The 19,322-nt window shown below is 45.0% G+C and overlaps 1 protein-coding gene and 1 long non-coding RNA gene across 4 annotated transcripts in view; both read left to right on the forward strand.

Annotated features, from left to right (window-relative positions):
- Positions 1-2,422, forward strand: part of LOC129045738 (uncharacterized) — a 171,330-nt gene extending 168,908 nt beyond the window's left edge. Inside the window, exons 7-8 of one of the 2 annotated variants that reach the window (XR_010407714.1) lie at positions 1,084-1,497; positions 1,617-2,422. This is a non-coding gene — a long non-coding RNA (uncharacterized LOC129045738). The remainder of the gene's footprint in view (positions 1-1,083; positions 1,498-1,616) is intronic. The other variant, XR_010407713.1, reaches the window with a different exon arrangement.
- A 6,187-nt stretch (positions 2,423-8,609) lies between these two features.
- On the forward strand, positions 8,610-17,590 carry LOC135362713 (spermatogenesis-associated protein 31D4-like). 2 transcript variants are annotated; one of them, XM_064579450.1, is made up of 4 exons: positions 8,610-11,144; positions 12,426-12,470; positions 13,067-13,137; positions 13,386-17,590. In XM_064579450.1, exons 1-4 carry the CDS (start codon positions 10,956-10,958, stop codon positions 17,512-17,514), a joined length of 4,434 nt encoding a protein of 1,477 aa, XP_064435520.1. In that variant the 5' UTR covers positions 8,610-10,955; the 3' UTR covers positions 17,515-17,590. The 2 variants fall into 2 exon arrangements, with proteins under 2 accessions (XP_064435520.1, XP_064435519.1); XM_064579449.1 differs by lacking the exon at positions 8,610-11,144 and having other exon boundaries at positions 11,252-12,471; positions 13,077-13,137; positions 13,410-17,590.
- The last annotated feature ends 1,732 nt before the right edge of the window (positions 17,591-19,322 follow it).

Genomic DNA, 19,322 nt, shown 5'->3' on the forward strand with positions numbered 1-19,322 from the left:
AGTCATCCTGGTTTGGTTTTTGTTTTGTTTTGTTTGAGATATTGATTGATTGATTGATTGATTGATTGATTCCTCTGAAAGAGAGAGAGCAGAGGGAGAGGGAGAAGCAGGCTCCCCACTGAGCAGGGAGCCCGATGCGGGGCTCGATCCCAGGACCCTGGGATCATGACCTGAGCTGAAGGCAAGATGCTCATGACCCCGGGATTGTGACCTGAGCCACCCTGGCACCCCTCATCCTGGGTCTTAAATTCACAGGTCTAACACCTTGCTTGGGCATTTGGAAAAAGATATTTTTAAATATTTAACTTTTTGGTGTATCTGGGGCTTATTTTGTTGTACACTAGGAGCGATGCATCTAGACTAATTTTATTTTCCTTAAATTCCTACTCAGTTACTCCTGTACAAGTTCCTTTTTGGTGATGTCATTTTTATTTTCTAGCAAATTCTTACATGGATCCAGATCAATTTCCGGACTAACTCTGGTCTGTGTTCTGTGTCTATACATTGTTTCTTTCAGTAGTAAATTACTTTAATGATACGATACGGCCTTATATCTAAATATGTAGTGTGGCTAGTCCCATCTCATATGCTTTCTTCAAGACTTTCAGTGATAAACTTATTTTTCTTCCTGAGAACATCAGAATCTAGTCAGATTCTCCAGAAGTTTCATAGAATGTTAATTGGATTTTGTGTAAATCATTGTGAGGGTTATAATGAATTCATGTATAATTCATTCTGTATGACTTTATGCACATTTTCAATCAACTTTTGATGTTTGTGACTATAGAGCACAGATCAGATTTGAGTCAATGAATTAATCTAAAATAATAATGAAGACATGTTATCTCCATTGCCCCCTTAACTTGAGCAATTTAGATGTATAAATAGCCAAATTGAATTTAATTCCCTTCATTTTTGCACCTAAATGTCTGGTCTAGGTGTAATCCAACAATCAGGGATCCAAAGGCTGGCCTCAGGGAGCAGAATAAAAGAAACGATGATAAACATTGTCAGTGAAAGGATTTAGAAGCTCTTGAAGGGTAATTCACATTTCAACTTTTAACTTTCATTTTAATTCCCCAGGACTTCAAATGGAAACCCGTGATCCCTTCTGCAAGGATCTTCACCTGGGGTGTTTTAAAATTTCTTTTTCTCATTTCCTTTGCCCTTCTCATGCTGGTAGTATCTGAACAGCCTGTTCTCCTGGCTCTGGTTAATTCTTGGTACTCTTGAATCTCTCCTGACAGCAGAAAGCAGTGATCAGACAGGTTGAATGATTCAATGGAAATGTAATCTGATCTCATCTTAGCCATAGGTAAGAAGCAACCTGCTGGGAACCAGAATTGTAATGCTGGGAATTATCTGATTCCTGCAGCCCTCTCTTCTTTCTCTGCCCTGGTGAATGATGGCTGAGATTTGAAATTTAAGGCATGTAAAACATGGTAAACATCGATTTGTTGACTTGCCCATTGAACCGGACATATTGCCTTCTTGCAGGTAAAACTAAAGGTCACGAGTTCTAGATTTTATTTATAAGGGCAAAGCATTGGAGTGTATCCACTTAAGTTGCTTCTCGATTCAGGGATGTCTTCTTTTCCTTTAAACTATTCTTCCAGCTTTGGGGCCCGGTGCAAAAGCAAAGCAAAACAGCAACCAAAAAGCAAAGGACTCTCCGACAATACAACACCTGAGCTGCAAAGATGGACGACCTGTAGAACAGAGTTGACATGATGTGACCAGTCAGTTCCCAGATGTGAAGGAAAGGAATCCTCTGCAGCGGACTAAGGAAGGCCAGTTACAATGCAGGGAAACCGAGAACTGGTAGGAAAAAGTGGATAAACTTACAGGAGAAGAGAGAAAAACTGGACATAAAAGTATAAGGAACAGAAAACACAGGAAACTTTAGTGTTGGTGGTGACCCGTTACACTGCTGTCCCCCAGCGATCACATCTCCCTGTATTTGCCCTTGTGTAGTCCTCGCTCTTTGAACTGGAATAGGGCCCGTGACTCATTCTGACTGACTAGAAATGGTGGAGTGATGCTGTACGCCTTCTTGTGTCTATATGGGAAGACTTAAGAAGTTCTGCTTCTGGGCTCTGAACCCCTATCTGCTTTATAAGGATTCTGTTACTCTGCTGGCACTTTGTGGAGAGGCCATGGGAGAAAAGCCCAGCTCTTCGGTGCCCAGCCAAGCCCAGGCCCCTGCTGACCGACAGCTGGATGAATCCATAGAGTGGCAAGGTCAACAGAAGAGTCACCTGGCTGAGCCCAGCCCAGATTACAGAATTGTGAGCAAATAAAATGGCCATTGTTTTAAGCCAGGAAGTTTTAGGCTGGTTTGTTCTATCACAGAACATAACCGTTGGGATGATAACGGAGAAGCATCAAGGACCAAGGCCCAGGGACTCTGTTGTCTCGGACAGCATGGTGTGGAGGGAAGATTCAGGTCTGGATCCACAGCAAGCTTGGGTCATAGCCTCACTTTTTAGCTTTTTGCTCTGTGGACTGGGGCAAATTATTTAGTCTTTCAGGGCCTCAGTTCTGTTATCTGTAAAATGAGAAAAATATTTCTTCCCTCACAGGATAGTTAAGAAATGAAATGAGTGAAAGTTTGGGGCACATATTAAGGACCCGCCAGACATGAGTTCTGTTCCATTTCCTCCTTACGGTTCCCTCCCTCACCCCCCACCCCCCAGGTCTGACCTAAACTGCATTAACCCTTAAGGGTAGTCCTGTGCCCTGCTAAAGGTCATTCTGTCATAGGTTGGTTTTGCACTGTGTATGTAGTTCATAAACAACCACTACGTTTATATGAAAAAAAAGTAATCCACGAAATTCTAAGTGATGGATTTTTTTTTTTTTTAATGATGGTAGCTTCTGGGGCCAGTGTGCCTCTGTGTCTATATCCTGGAATACACCTGCTCCTCTGGAGTACCACAACTTTTTATTAGACTAAGCTTGGGCCATGAAGGAACATTACATTCAGTTTATTTTATTGCAGATGGTAGGAAGGCATGCACTAGATTTCCATTAGATTTTCACCAAAAAACTTCCTAATGTTTGTAAAGTTCACTTAGGCAAAAATTGCACATTTTGAGGCAGCACAGGATAAAATTTGGTTCTTACTGAACCCCCCACCTTCATACTAGAAGGTGAGTTAGGACCCTGGAAAGATAGAAGTCCCATATTGAGTGTCTGAATTATGTTAAAACTGTGCAGACTCCAAGTTTCCAAGCCTTCTGAGAGAAAATACACATACATCCATACACTCACATACACACATGCACACACACGAATGAAAGAGAGGACTAAGGAGAGAAGAAGTAAACCTGCCATGACCTCAGTTTCCAATTTGTAAAATGAGAAAGCCAGACTAGAAGGTTCTCCAAAGCCATTTCCTGCTCTAAGTGTAGCAGACATCTCAAATGCTGGACCTGTATTAGCCCTTTGTGGACAGGGAGATGAAGAACACGGGTTGCTCTCCAGCAAAACTTTAATTGCAGAGCTTTAATTAGAAAAAGAATCAAAATTCTCTTTCAGATTATGTTTTTTTTTATTTTATTTTTATTTATTTATTTATTTTATTCTTATGTTAATCCCCATACATTACATCATTAGTTTTAGATGAAGTGTTCCATGATTCATTGTTTGTGCACAACACCCAGTGCTCCATGCAGAACGTGCCCTCCTCAATACCCACCACCAGGCTAACCCATCCTCCCACCCCCCTCCCCTCTAGAACCCTGTTTGTTTTTCAGAGTCCATCGTCTCTCATGGTTCGTCTACCCCTCCGATTTAATTTTATTTTTAATTGTGCTTTTATTGTTTCCATTTTATTTTATTTTATTTTATTTTTTTAAGATTTATTTATTTATTTGAGAGAGCGAGAATGAGAGAGAGAGAGAGTACATGAGGGGGGAGGGTCAGAGGAAGAAGCAGGCTCCCCACAGAGCAGGGAGCCCGATGCAGGACTCGATCCCGGGACTCCGGGATCATGACCTGAGCTGAAGGCAGCCGCTTAACCGACTGAGCCACCCAGGTGCCCCCATTTTATTTTAAAAGAGAGATGAAAGCTGCAATTTGCCAAATTGCTGCACACTTTTTCTTGCCATACAACTGCCCTAGCAAGTTAACCTAAAAGAGTTTTCCAAAATGTATTTTTAATGAGAAACTGAGATCGCTGAAATTTGTCTTGAACATTTTTTTTTTTTCCTTTAGACCTCTTAGGGCTCTGGAGTTTCCATACCTCAGTGCCGAGAGCATGGCAAAGGAATTCGGCTCAGCTTAGTAATTACCTTGTGCTAGTCTTGCTCAAAGTTGTTTTTCTCTTAATGGGTTAGGAGAGCCATTCAGATGCTTTGATTCTAGTCATCCAAGTTCCAATGGGGAGGGTAGGTGAATGTGTATGTAATGTTTAGCCTATAAAAATGGCCATATCCAGAGCTTATGCAGAGTAAATTCTTACTAGGGACTCTGAGTAAGGGCAGGTCAATGTGGAAGAAAGCATGAGAAAATGAAAGAGCTGAAGTAAGTCTGGCAGTATCCTTCCTTCTCCTTCTCCAAATTAAGTCTCATGATTATAGTGGACATTTATCTTTGCCCCCTCTCATGGCATGAGGGAAAGATCTTCCCAAAGTCTCCCAGTGTGCTTCCAGAATGCTGACTCACTCCCAGACTCCACAGTGGAGCATGTACATTAGTTTCTCAGACTTTCTGTGGTGAAGGACCAGTTTGCTTCCTCTCCCACTCCCCCATCCACCGTGGGCTGATACTTGCACAAAACGCAGTGCAAATGAATCACTGAAAAAAATGACACAAAAAACAAAGATAAACAAAATACAAGCCTCAGTTTTAATTATTAGACTCAATTACTCTGGCAGATTGTAATAGAAGTGTCTGTCATCCTCAGTGTCTACCCTTGTTGCAGGTGGTAACAAGCATGTGGAAACAAGTGCTGGTCCATGGACCACACTTTGAGTAGCACTGGCTAAGACCAGGCCAGTAGTATTCTCCAGTTCCCGGTAGTTATCTCAGGAGTGTTCTTATGACCTGAGCTGGTGCCATTCACCTGAATATTGGGACTTTAGTTGAGAACACTGGGGCAACAATTCTCTATTTTTTCCTGGCTGGATGCCATCATGGGACCACAAGAGAAGCGGCTTGGGAATGTGTCAACACTGAGAAAGCAGAACCAAGGGATAGTGAGTCAGAACCCGGATCTACTCCTATATTGCAGAGAAATATAAGCCAATAAATTAAAATTAAGCAAGCCAGAATTCATCTGGTTTGCTCTCATCTGCAGGGGGGGGGTCTTATGTGATACAGTGATTAACTGGCATATTTCTTCATGAACTCTCAACTAGTTTCTCTTTTGCCAGTCATCTTTCTGAAACAGAGTATGCCGTTCTTCTGGTTATGAAGCTTCCCACTGCCCTCAGTACAAAGTTCAAGTTTCCTTAAACTGTCACTCAAAGGCTTCCACCGTTGATTCCCCTTCTACTTTTTCAGCACAATTTTTTGCTACTCTCATCCTCAGGCACCTACCGTGCTTTAGCGTGACCAGACATGTATTTTTATATATGTTCTAGGTTCGCTCATGTTCCCTCTGGCTGGATCGCACTTACTCTTCCCACACCCTTTTCTGACTTTCTAAGAATAGAACCTTGAGAACATAAGGTGTTCATTATTCTGAAACATTACGCATCACCATCATTCCTGCTGATTCAAGGGCTAATTTTGCAAGCGTTGGCAGGAGGGCAAATTGATGCACCCAGACATTTGATAAGAGTTGCACTGAGACCCCAGAGATCTCATTTCGTAGGGAATCTAATACGGTTTTACTAAGCAAATCTCAGAAAGCAACATGCTTAGACAAAGTATGACTTTAGTTACTATAAAAATGAATAAGCAAGAGATGAAAACATACATCCACACCAAAGCATGTACAGAAATAGCAGACTTATTCATAAAAGCCAAAGAGTAGAAACAACCCAAATATTCAACTGATCAATGTATAAATACAACATGGTGTATCTATATAAGGGAATATGAGTTGCCATAAAAAGAAGGAAGTATCGATACATGTTACAACATGGACGAACCCTGAGACAGTATGCTAAGTGAAAGAAGGCAGATACAAAAGGCCATATATTGTATGATTCCACTCATATGAAATATCCAGAATCGACAAGTCAGTAGACAAAGTAGATTAGTGGTAACCTAGGGTGGGGGCAGGAGGAATGAGAAGACTGAAGGGTGAATGAAGTCTATGGGGAAGAGTTTCTTTTTAGAATAATCAAAATGTCCTAAAGTTGATTGTGGTGATGAATGCACCACACTGTGAATACACTAAAAGCCACTGAATTGCACACTTTTAATGGATGAATTATATGGTATGCGAATTAAGTCTCAATAAAGTGGTCTAAAAAAAAGAAAACGTATAGGAGCGTTATTCATAGTTGCCAAAACTGGGAAGCAGCCAAGATGTCCTTCAATAGGTGAATGGATAAATCAACTGTGGTACATCCAGACAATGGATATTATCCAGTGCTAAAAAGGAATGAGCCATTAAGTCATGAGAAGACATGGAGGAGCCTTAAATGCATATCATGAAGTGAAAGAAGCAAATCTGAAAAAGGCTACACACCGTAGGATTCCAACTAGATGACATTCTGGAAAAAAACTCTGAAGACAGGAAAAAGATCAGTGGTTGCCAGGGATGATGGGGCAGGATGGGATAAACAGGCAGAGCATGGAGGATTTTCAGGGTAGTGAAACTACACTGTATGATACTATAATGGAGGATCCATGTCATTATATGTTTGTTCAAACCCATAGAATGTAAAACGCCAAGAGTGAACTCTAATGTAAACTATGACTTTGAGTGAGAATGATGTGTGTCATTGTAGGTCCACAGACTGTAATAAATGCCCCATGCTGGTTCTGGACATTGAGAGTGGGAGAGGTTGTGTGTGTGGTAGGGAGGCAGAGGGACATATGGGAACTCTGTACTTTCTGCCGAGTTTTGCTGTGAATCTAAAACTACTCTAAAAAATAAAGTCTACAGAAAGAAGAAGAGGAGGAGGAGAAGGAAGGAGAAGAGGGAGAGGAAGAGGAAGGAGTCCTGAATACCTCACAAAGCTCATCTCAGTTGGCACCAGCTATAAATTTTTCCCTGACCCTTCTCTCTTCTCCTTCCTGGCAGAAGAATTAATTACTCCTTAATCTGTGTTTTCATTGTGTTCTTGTTCCTACTTCCTTTACAGTTCATATCACTTTATTGTAGTTGTTTGCAGGTCTCACTAAACTATGACCTGCTCAGGGGCTGAGGCAATACCTTGTTTTGTTATTTCTACTAGAAATACTACATAGTAGAGTTCAGTAAGTTCGGTGTGTGAATGAATGAGAGACATCTCACAGCTCGCTACTGTTTTCAGTATAGTTTAAAAAGGATTTTTGCCCCAGAATCCGTTCTTCAGGTCTTTTGTTATCCTGAAAATAGCTGTCCCCATGTGGCTTATCCCAGGGACAGTGATGAGGATGGGAATGAGAGAGCATTGAGGACTGTCCCTAGAAAATGGAGGACATATGAGAATCTTGAACCAATGGCGTATCTAGACTTACCTATATGGAGTCTCTTCAAATAGAAGAGTATTATTCTACTAGAGCTTTTGGAAAATACTCCTCCTTGGAGACAGTACGACCAAGTGCAGTATAAAATCCAGGACCAGACTTAGGTGGTGACACAGGTCAGCTGGGGCTGTGAAAAGATCTCACTCCACCAAAAGCCATCTCTGCCCCCTCCGGATGGCTGCCTGAGTTGCTCATGTGAAAGCTTTATTATAAGGCTTAGGGGTTAGATGTATGTAGATTGTGTGAGATGTATTCCTGAGAAGGATGGCATTTTAAACTATCGTTATTCACTTACACCTTACTGAGAGTCATTCGTAATATGGCTCTTGAAAGCAGGTTTTCAGAGGGCAGTAGAGAAAACCTGTAAAGACATTGGTGCCAAGCATGAAAAGGAAAAGGTACCTAAAGGGGTGACAGAATAACAAAAAGAACTTAACTTTTCTTCACAAACTTGCCAGCAGTTAATGGACAAAGTGGATATTTTTAGCCACACAGCTGCTTTAATTTTAGGAGTAGGGTGACTTTTTAAGAAATCACTTATTGTTTAAAATAGAGGTGTTGAGAACATTGGGGATTTCATTGTCAGTGCTCTGCTACTTACAACTGAGTGATCTAGAGAAGTCACTTACCCTCTCCGAGCTTCAGTTTTGTTCTTTCATAATAGGGACACTATAATACCTGTCCTGCTCACATCATGGGGTGATTGTGCGGTTGCTCCCAGTAAACTTCTTTAAAAGTTAGCAAATCATTTACACTTGATTTTAGTGTAGAGAAGGTAAGTGCTGTGAACCTCCCCTACTGAATATCCGTGGAGGTTATTTTTGGTGAGATTATATATATATACCTTTAATATCTTGTTCCTTTAAATTTTGAAGGAACTTCTACCAGGTTCTGAAAAAACTTTTAATTCAAGGCACATAAATGTGCATAAGGATATCTAGTCAACATACGCCCTTTTAAAAGAGAAAGGACGTTCTTTGACTATCTTCTCAAAGAATCATTACTTTGTGTCAGAAAACTGGAGAGGTTGGACATGCAGAGTTGCCTTTTCTAAGGGGCATGATGTGTTTGAGCATTTGCGACCCATAGTACCTGTCACTTTGCTCCTGTGTTCCAGAGATCACCTGGCAATTCACAAATGCAGCAGGACACCTGTCCTGTGTACACGTGTAACTCTCGGCCTGCAGAGGGCTTTTCCCTAGAACAGCACCATGAGGCCCTTAAGGACAGAGACCAGGACTTACAGATGTTTGTGTCTCTTGGCTTCCAAAAGAAAATATTAAAGGAAAATGTGGCTGGGACTGCATGTCAGGATGAGGAGGAAGTGGTGCTCTCGGCAGATTTGATCTTCCGGGCAGGCAACCTGTTCCTGCATAATTGAAAGGAGACTCTGCTGGGCCAGGGTGAAGGCTGTCCTACCCTTTCACAGACGATGAGTTAACAGTGCTAGGCCAGGGGTGTCAAATAAAGGGCATCGCAGTTTAAGAAAGACATGAGGAGTTAGGAGGCCATTCAGAGGAGAGCTGTCATGAAGATAAAGAGTTTAGAAAAGAAGACGTAGGAAGAGTGGAGGGAAATATTGGGATTATTTAAACCTGACAAAAGGAGCCTGGAAAAATGTCACAGGTTGAAACATATGTGGGGATGATCATATAGGGTGGGGCTTCTCAACCCTTTTTCATGGCAAGGCACTCTCAGGGAAAGATATACAAGGCCCACAAGGGCAATCAGATGAGGCTCTTCAAGGCTACCCTCGGCCACCAGAGGCCTGAGGGGATCACTGGCTTAGCGCACTGTAACCTATCCCGGCCTTTGGGGAGTTTATGAACTGTTTGTGCTCCTCCCCAAATTCATATGTTGAAACCCTAATCCCAGTGTGATGGTATGAGGAGATGGGGACGTTGGGAGGTGATTAGGTCATGAGGGTGGGGCTCTCATAAATGAGATTAGTACCCTTAGAAAAGAGACGCCAGAAACCTCTCACCCACTTTTTCTGCCACATGAGGTTGTAGGGACCTGCCTGTGAGCCAAGAAGTAGGGCTCAACAGACACTGAATCTCCTCTGTGCCTTGATCTTGGACTTCTTATCCTCCAGAACTATGAAAAAAATATGTGTTGTTTAAACCACCCAGTCTATGGTACTTCTGTTACAGTGCCGCAACTCACTGAGAAGAGATTTGTACACCTCATAGGGAACTGATGTACAGAACACAGATAGCCTGTATTTTAGGTAGAGTAAGAACTGGGGTCAAAATTTTATGGAAGAGTGAAATAAAAGGAGAAAACACTTTATTCTTCAATTTGAAAAACACTGGATTGTTTTGTCAAAGGGTGTGTCTCTGTGTGTGTGTGTGTGTGTGTGTGTGTGTGTGTAGCATGTCCCCAAGATTTTTATGCAGTTTAGCTTCATTAACTTCAGGAAAGTAAGTGCTACAGACTTACGTCGAAGACCATTTGAAGGTTTAATGATTTACATTTATTTTTGACTGATTTTAGTTTTGGGAATATTGAATAATGCATTATTGATTTTGATTGAGTCAGCCTCTCTGACTGAAGATACTAAAGGCTGAATAAAACAAAAACTGAAATGTGCTATGCAACATGGACAAAACTAAATAAGTGTGAAAGAACTTTAAGGTCTGTATCTGGGCTCATGTGAGGCAAAAACATTTTTTAAAAAGATTTTATTTATTTGACAGAGAGAGCACAAGCAGGGGCGCTGCAGGCAGAGGGAGAGGGAGAAGCAGGCTCCCCGCTGAGCAGGGAGCCCGATGTGGGGCTCCATCCCTGGACCCTGGGATCATGACCTGAGCCGAAGGCAGACACTTAACCGACTGAGCCACCCAGGTGCCCCAGGCAAACACATTCTATAGGAAAGATGGATTTGAGGACATATGTGATCCTGAGTGTAAATGTCAGGGTACAAGCAAAAATTCCAGGTAGTTTTGCAAACTTTCAAGGCAGTGGAACTGGTAAGACCCAAGTCAAGGTCTCCAGACAGTAAAGGGGGACCCAGGTAATATACGGGCTATAGATGGAACAAGCAGAAAATTTCATTAAGGTAGCATAGAGGAATATAGCCATAGGAAATAGGATGGCAGGGTAGGGCAGAGAGACCTGAAGGACCTAGGAGAGGTGGAGGGGTCTTCTGGGTTAGTGGTGGGCGGGGAGGGGTTGTGGACACACCCTCTTCAATTCACCCCACCCCCCGAAACCCTTTGTGACTCTTACGTGTTCTGTGATGTGAGCTTGGGGAGGATATATATTCAGCGTCTGCACACTTAAGAGCTCAGTTGCCTACAGGCAGCCTTGCGATTCAGACAATGGAGTTCAAAAATTGGAATGTTCTCTCATTTCTGAATACCTATACTGAACCATGTCTGAGCTTCAGCTCAACATGGTTGGAGATTGACCCCAACTTCACCTTCCTGTGTGGGTTGGGATTGCTTCTTCTGTTCCTGTGCTACCTGATGCTTCCATTTCCAACTTGGAAAACCAAACCCACCCAAAAGGTAAGGAGCCCTCAACACAGATTATTATGGTTTCCATTTCTAATCCCAAATCTTATTTACTTTAAAGATTTTATTTATATATTTGATAAATAAGACAGAGCCCAAGTTGGGGAGAAGGAGCAGAGGGAGAGGGAGAAGAAGGCTCCCTGTGGAGCACAGAGCCTGATGTGGGGCTTGATCCCCAGGACCCTGGAATCATGACCTGAGCTGACGGCAGATGCTTAACTTGACTGAGCTCCTAATCCCAAAATTTAAAATGAGTTTGGTAGGGTCAGAGAAACACCTAAAATGGGAAGTCTAAGAGAAGAGACATTCGCTTCTCTAGGACAGGAGGTCTGGAAGGGCTAAGGGTTAAGGAAGGACTAAGGTTTCTACTTCAAACTCACAGGCTATCTGGATGTGGTGGCAGGTCTTGGGTAAAATCCCAAACACAGGGATTCTGTAGTCCTTATTTAGAGAGTATGGAATCTGTACGAGAATGTTTCCCAGCATTTGATCATAAGTCACATTCCCATGTCAGGCATCACTCGATCAAGCCTTCATGTTGGGCTGATCAGGAGAATGGTGCTGAGCCTCTGGGAAGAGACTGGGGTCTGAACTACGTCCTAGGATACAGGGTCCTACCTGAGGGAGCACAGATGTGACTGTTGGACTTCATATTCTTTCTTTCTTTTTTTTTTCTTTAAGATTTTATTTATTGGAGAGTGTGAGAGCGAGCACAAGCCAGGCGGAGGGGCTGAGGGAGAGGGAGAAGCAGACTCCCCGCTGAGCAGGGAGCCCAATGTGGGGTTCGATCCCAGGACCCTGGGAGCATGACCTGAGCCGAACGCAGACGCTTAACCGACCGAGCCACCCAGGCATCCCAAGAGAGAGCATAGGCAGGGGGAAAGGCAGTGGGAGAGGGACAAGCAGACTCGCTGAGCAGGGAGCCTGACATGGGACTCGATCCCAGGACCCTTGAGATGATGACCTGAGCCAAAGGCTGACGCCTAACTGACTGTGCTACCCAGGCGCGCCCAGACTTCATTTTCTATGTCCTCATTGAACAAAGGACTTCTGACTGAGACTCTCAAGTGTGGACCTCCCAGATAAAATCCTCCTTTAAATTTTTTGAAGAAATATTGAAAACATTTTATCACCTTTAAAAATCGATAAAAGCAAGGAACACAAAGTTCTATTAATTGAAATAAAGTCGTACTATTCTTGGATAAAGAATGTCTCCATTTTAAGAGTGACGGATGAGTCCCAACCCCCCCCCCCATTCTTTTATTTTTGTTCTAGCGTCAGGGCAGAGCCAAGAGGAGGAGGAAAGGTGGGACTCTGAAAGGTAAGATTCTGCCTATTCTACCTGAGCTCTCCAAGGGTGACCCTTCCTGTCCCTTCCATGAGGGCTCAGGCCCATGACCTCTGAGGAGTCCAGCTGCTAGACACAGTCCCTCTTAGAAAACAGAGGCCTCAGAGCAGTCAGAACCTGAGACCCTTAGATTCCCTGCTCTGACTCTCTTCCTGAGCATGAAGCAGTGATGGATCTGGGCAGTGGGTGTTGCCCAGAAGGTGGCTGTGTGAGATGTCAAGAGTCAGAACTTCTGTCTCCTGACTTTGTGAAAGACTTGTGACATCATGGATACTCAGGACCGACTTTGTGAAAGACTTGTGACATCATGGATACTCAGGACCCTTCCCTGAGGTAACCACTGACCTCTGTGCTTCACAGAGGTGGTCTGAGTATCACATGAGATAATTTACATGAAAGTACTTTATCCATGAAGCAAGAATACTAACCAGGATCACATCATTGACCATTTGACCTCATCTATTGATTATTGGGGCTTTCAGAGTCTAATATCCCATGGGTGTCCCAGAAGGGGACTCCTGTATTAATGCCTATGTTTCTACTTTCACTACATATATCCCATTCTCCCGGTTTCCCAGACTACAGATGCTCCCAGAGAGAAGATGAGGAAGTCCGGAAGCTGATGTCTGTTTTAAGAAGGTGACCAGTCTTTCCCCTTTTATCCTGATCCCTCTTAGAGGACGTTTTATGCAATTGTAGGATTCAGTGCAGCCTGCTATAGCCATGGGAGGGGGTAGCCATAGGAACAGGTATTGGGGTGAAGGCTACTGAGTACGTTGTGAAGTCATAAAGGGGGGGGCATTGGGAGGGGTCAGCAGGCTTCAGGTGGCCCCTCCCTCTTGCCAGGCCAGCATGTCCTCCTTCCCTTGTCCTGGTCCTGGCTGCAGCTTTGTACCTCCTGTCTCCTGCAGCCCCCTAGGCCGGCATCATGATACCATCCACTTTCGTCAACTGCTATGTCCAGACCCCTCCTGTGAGGTGTGTAATAGGACAACTGCTGAGATCAATCGGCTGCTGTTCCCAGAGGCCCTGGAAGATGCTACTCCCTTGGCTTCCACAGCCTCTGTGACTTCCTCATCGTTCACTCTCTCCCCTGACTCCTCAGCAGGCCCTCCAGGAGACCTAATATCAGCTTCTCTGCCTGAGCCTTCCCCACCACCTGCCTCCATCTTCTCACCTAACCCAGTGACCCCCTTGGCTGACTTTTTTCCACCCTCACCACCGGGTGATTCTTTGCCACCAGAGTCTTTTCCTCCCTTGGATTCCGAATTCCCAAAGGACAATTTCCCACCCCAGTCCCTTGCCTTTCCTCCAATCCCACCAAATGATGCTCAGACAGTGGATCCTGCTGTCCATCCAGAGGCCACTTTGTCTCTAAATACTGAGACCTTTGCTTGTCCTAATGCACCACCAACCCTGTCTGGTTCACCACCGCCAGACTGCAGTTTAACTATGACTCAATCTAAATCGATTTCCATCTCAATGACGCCTGTTCCAGAGATCTCATCTCCAGATAGCTCTGGTGGGTTGCCTACTTATGTCCCGACAATCATGGGCATTAATGCTCCCAGATTGTCAATTTTAGACTTCCCTTGGTGGCAAACTCATGCCAAAGACTTCCTCCCTTCAAATTTGGCTCCATATAATGTCCATCACGAGTTGCTGGCCCTCCATTCTTCAGAGGCTTCTTCCAGGGGAGACCCTGCAGCCAAGCTTGTGGAGCCTGCTAACCTCTCACTTCTCAGCCCTGATGTCCTGGCACTCCTAGAGAAACAAGTCCAAAAGAGGAGTGACTTCTGGATGTGGAAGGAAAGGAAAAAGGGTTCTGTTCCAAAACAAACAACTGCTGATAAACATGACTTGGCAGTCCCCCTTCCTTTCTGGAGCAGCAAAGACCAATCAAGGGAGCTGTATGTACATCGGCAGCCCCCATATCCTACAACCACCTTAAAGGAGGGCCATTTACAGCAAACCCCTATCCAGCTCTTCTGGGGTCTCCCAACTCTGCATAGTGAGTCCTTGTTCTCTGCTGCCCATGTCTTGGATAGTTATTCTTCCATCTTCATTTTTAACAGAATCTCGAATGCCTCCACAGAGCAGGAATCCCCAGTAGTTCCCCATCCTCTTCCTCTGTGCTTGCCTGAGAACCAGCCCCAACCCCAGCCCCTACCTATCCCTCAGGTCCAGCCCCAGGCCCACCTTCAGTCCCCACTCCCAATCCTGCCATCTGGTCCTCTAACCCAGATTAAGGTCTGTGGAGTGTGTTTTCACAGACCTGAGAAGGAATCAGAATGTCTCCTGTCAACTGAAATGCAACAGCTGGAATGGAACATGTTGCAGAAGGAACAGGAAACTGTGTGGGGTTTACCCGCTGTTGTCCAAAGATCCCAGGAGGACTTCTGTCCTTCAGCTCCTAACCCTTCTCTTAATCACCGGGCCTCCCAGGCCCGTGTTGCAATCTCTATCCTTCCTGGGCAGTTTCCTCTCACTGATGAGCTTCGAACAAAACTAGAGCGTCACCTTCGAAAGAGGCTCATCCAACACCGGTGGGGCCTGTGCCGCAGGATCTGTAAGTCTCTATCACTGATGAGTCCAAGTATTTTTTCAGAGACCCCTAACTTGCAGCGCTATCATGGACGCACATGGATCTCTAAGAGTGAGAGTAAATTGAGCGAATCTGAAAGCTCTGAGGGGGACTCAGAAATGATTCAGCTAGAGGATGATGACCTGGAGAAGGACAACGATGACCTGGAGAAGGATCAGGGACCCAACCCAGAGAATGGCCCAAAAGATTATCTGTTGAGTGACCCAGAGAGCTCTTCAGGTAATGTTATGGGGTATGATTCTGAAAAAGAACTTAGGAGCCCATCAGAGAAAAACTCAACAGTGTCTGTGGAGACTTTAGGTCAGAGACAACTTGAAAATGTCTTGAAAATACATTTGAGCAAAAAGTTTGAGGAAATCAATGAGGGTCAGCTCCCCGGGACTGTGCACAATTCATGGCATAGTATGAAGCAGACATCGCTTCTTTCTGAGAACTCCCACACTGAAATAAAACAGAGAAGTTTGCCACCATCAGAGGTTCAGGACTACTCCCTGAATACCTTCCAGGAGCTTCCCTTTATTAAATCTAGTGCACAACAGATGCTGGAAGCCCATATTAAAAAGTTTCATATGAGGATGACGTGGGGCCTTCCCCCCAGGGTCCTTGAATCCATAGAGCTCTTTAAACTGATAAAGGACACATCCCATTCTAGCTTTTCCTCCTCAACCAACCTGATTTCTGAGGTAAATTCCAAACCGGGGGGCTTCAACTCCCTTAGAGGCAGCTCTAAATCTCTCCATGGAGACAAAGTGGGAACAGCAAATTCAGCCCCCATCCTGGATCATCCTCTCCCTGCCGCCTCAACTGTGGGCAAGGAAGAACAGAGAATTCCGAGGCAATCACCCTCTGCTTTCAACCATGAGTTTGTAGAGGATGTTCAGAAGATTAAGGATGGCACACAGACTCTTACACCCAACAAACATGACACCAGAGGCAACAGATGGCCCCCAAAGCTGCCTGCAAGGCAAGCTGGGGCCAGACATGAGCCAAAGGATAAGAGTGCAAATTCTAGAGGTAGAGGAGGAATGCAACAGGGCAAAGAGAAGAATCTAGAACCTGTCATTGTGCCCACAGTGTCCAGGGAGATATTCAGGGCCAAGCAACTTGATGCTCATCAATCACAATCTAATACCTTGACAACCAGCACGCCAGTAAGCTCCCAAATCATAAAGGTGAATGATAATAAAGTCAAAACTACCATCCCCATTAAAAGCCCCCCACCAAACCTATCAATTCCCCAAGATCCTAAATCCTCAAGCCTTAAAGAACAACTGTTGTGTGAGTTAAAGATTAAACTGGAAAAAAGAGAGCGTAGCCGGGCCCAAGCCCAACGCACTGGCCTGCCCCCTGCCTCAGAGAGTTTGACTTACAAGGCCTCACTGACTCATGCCCAGGGTGTCTCCAGTGGGGACATGGGAGCTTCTCAGGTGCTGCATGTCCATCCAGAGGACACAGGAATTGGTATGGAACAACAGCAGAAGCCTTGGGTCCCTAGGCATGTCTTAAGGAAGTGCCAGAATAAGAATCTCCCACCAGCTGCGGTGACCATGAGCCCTCCGGGCTCCAAGGCACAAGAGCTTGGTGGAGGGGATGCAGGACTGGGGACATCCCAACTTAAAAGGAACAGTTTCCCTACTGAGGATGTGGCATTGAAGAAGAGGTTCCCTACTCAGGACGTGCTACTGAAGGAAAAGCTGGGAAGCAAGCCTTCCCAGACCCTATCACAGAAGGGTCAGCCGCCTCCTGAAAGCCTTTCCCAGAAGGGTCAGCCTCCTTCTGAAAGCCCTTTCAGAAAAAAAATGAAGCATTTTTTGCAATGGCTTAATCCAGGGATAAAATGCAAGAGGCAAGAAAACTCCCAGGAGAAGCGCAGCCCTCTATCATCTGTGGAAAGCAGAGGCCTACTTAAAGGTAGAACTGCCTTTACTGGGACAACCAAAGCTCAGAAATCCATGACAGACGTTGGGGAGTTCCTAAAAGAGAAAGTGGGGCGTTGGCATGCAATAGATAGCACCTGCCCTCAACAGCCCATTCCCTCCCCAACCAAGTATGGGAAAACTCAGCAGGAAGCACAAGTGCAGGCCCAGGCACAGCCTGTCCAGGGGTATCCTTTCAACTACAGGGCTCCCTCCTGTAAGGTGACAAATACCAAGTCCTGCCACCAACAAGCTGTCTTTGCTGGCCAAGGCCATCCTGGAAGTATTAGACAGATCAGAGACAAGGACAGACAGCCACAGAAAGCTGTGGCATTTAAGGACCAGCGACTGCATAACAAGTATCCCCTATCCACGCCCCACAGGGAGCCTGCACCCCACCCACACGCCACCTGCAGGCATCAAGCTGGCCGGGGGCCTCCGGCCACTCACCACTGCCCAAGGCACTGTGTTCAGAGATCTGACTCTACTCTTTAGACCGAAAACCCTTCTCCAGAATTTCCAGGGGGGGATATTTCCCACCCCAAAATAATCCCTTGTGAAGAATATTGATTCTCTCCAATAAATGTTTCTCTAATAATAGCAATGTCTTTTCTGTGTACTGTACTGGGGGCATGGGTTTCAGGTAACTCAGTTCAGCTGTTACTGATTGCTTCCTTTGGCTTCTAAAAGGTGACTAGTCTCCCGGAGCTCTTGAGAAATAGATATCATGTGCCCCCCAAGACCCCCAAAGCCCAATTCCTGATGAAGTTTGAGGAGATGGGCTCTGTCTCCTGCCCTTTGGCTTAGCCTTACTGAAAATGTATAGTAGCTCACACCTTTGCCCTCATTGAATGTTTTATACCCTTTAGAGCAAGTGTTCTAGGATCAAACACAGGTATAGTTTTCAGAAAATAATGATTAAGCCACTGTTTTTACTTCACTGTTACTACACAGTAGCTTAATCATTATGTAGAAGTCAGTGATCAGAGGATCCCACAGGTGGGTGAACTCTGAATGGGAGTGTTTGGGGGAGGGTGTCGTCCCAGTTGACCTTGGGCGGTTGGGGTAGGGTCGAAGAACAGCATAGATGCTGCTTAAGAATCTGTCATGTGAGTCACGTTAAACTTGACATTGAGGTGTCCCACTGGAAGCGCTCCCCTTCCCTGGGCCTTTCTTCAGGCTGCCCGACTGATGACGTTTTGTGCAGAACAAATGCAGAACAAAAGCATCACTTAGCTGTTAGTGGCAGGAATGTTGACCAGGCAGCTACCACCTTCCAGGGTAAGACACCTTTGAAGAAATGAAAAGTTGAAAGAGTGACCTTGCTGGTGGAACAAAGACTTATGTCTACTCATCCCCTTATCTTGACCCTGTCCTGCTCCCCTTCTTCCTCAGTCTGACCTAAGCACCACCACTTTGAGGCCAATGGGAGCACGGCACAGCCTACTGATGCCTTATACCAAAAAGGCATGGGGCTGTTCCTTGAGTACTCAAACAATATCTGCAGGCTGTCGGGCATGGCATCCCCTTTGGCGATCTTGGTGCCTTCCTTCCATCCATGCTTGATGGCAATATGTCAGATATTGCTTTCAGTATGGACAGGATGGAGGTGCCACCTCTCATATTCACTGGCCTTAGTGGAGCCATGGTAGATCTTCTCCAGAAGATGTGCAACTTATGAGCCAGAGGTGAGTTCTCGACTGCGTACCAGGGTACAGATATTTGGGTGCTTCTCATGGAACTCCATGGAATGCTTTTTTTCAGCCACGACTGCACACGTACGCACACTTACAATAGGGTTTTGGGGGGAAGGCAACTCCATTTGAGACTGGGACTCAAAAACGGGGTGAGTGTCCTAGAGAGCACCTGAGGTAGTCTTCTGGACAGACTCATGACTGTTCAGTGCTAAAACAAAAAACCAGATGTCGACGACCTCTTTCACTACCACAGTTGTACCTTCTTGTCCAGGGTTATCATTGACCATACAGTATCTGAATGTTAGGGTCACAGAAAGAATGCAGATTTTGATGCTGTGGAGGCCCTGAGAGGGACAATAGGTGGGATGGGGCCAACGGCAGGGAACCTGAAGAAGTGAGGAGGTCCTGGAGGCTCTAACATCTATGTGGATAAACCAGCCAATAACACAGCCTGCCAGTTCCTACATAATCTCATTTTAGGGTCCCTTATGGCCAATCCAGTGCAGTTACCACTCCTCTGTAGAGCTTATTACTGGGAATACTTCTGGCATCAGGAATAGTATAGTCTGACATTCTGTCCTTTTGCCTCATCCCCCCATCCTTCCA

This window comes from Mirounga angustirostris, unplaced genomic scaffold (genome assembly GCF_029215605.1).
Source record: "Mirounga angustirostris isolate CCGP_5_RB_7025 unplaced genomic scaffold, mMirAng1.0.hap1 SCAF_15, whole genome shotgun sequence".
Classification (NCBI taxonomy): domain Eukaryota; kingdom Metazoa; phylum Chordata; class Mammalia; order Carnivora; family Phocidae; genus Mirounga; species Mirounga angustirostris.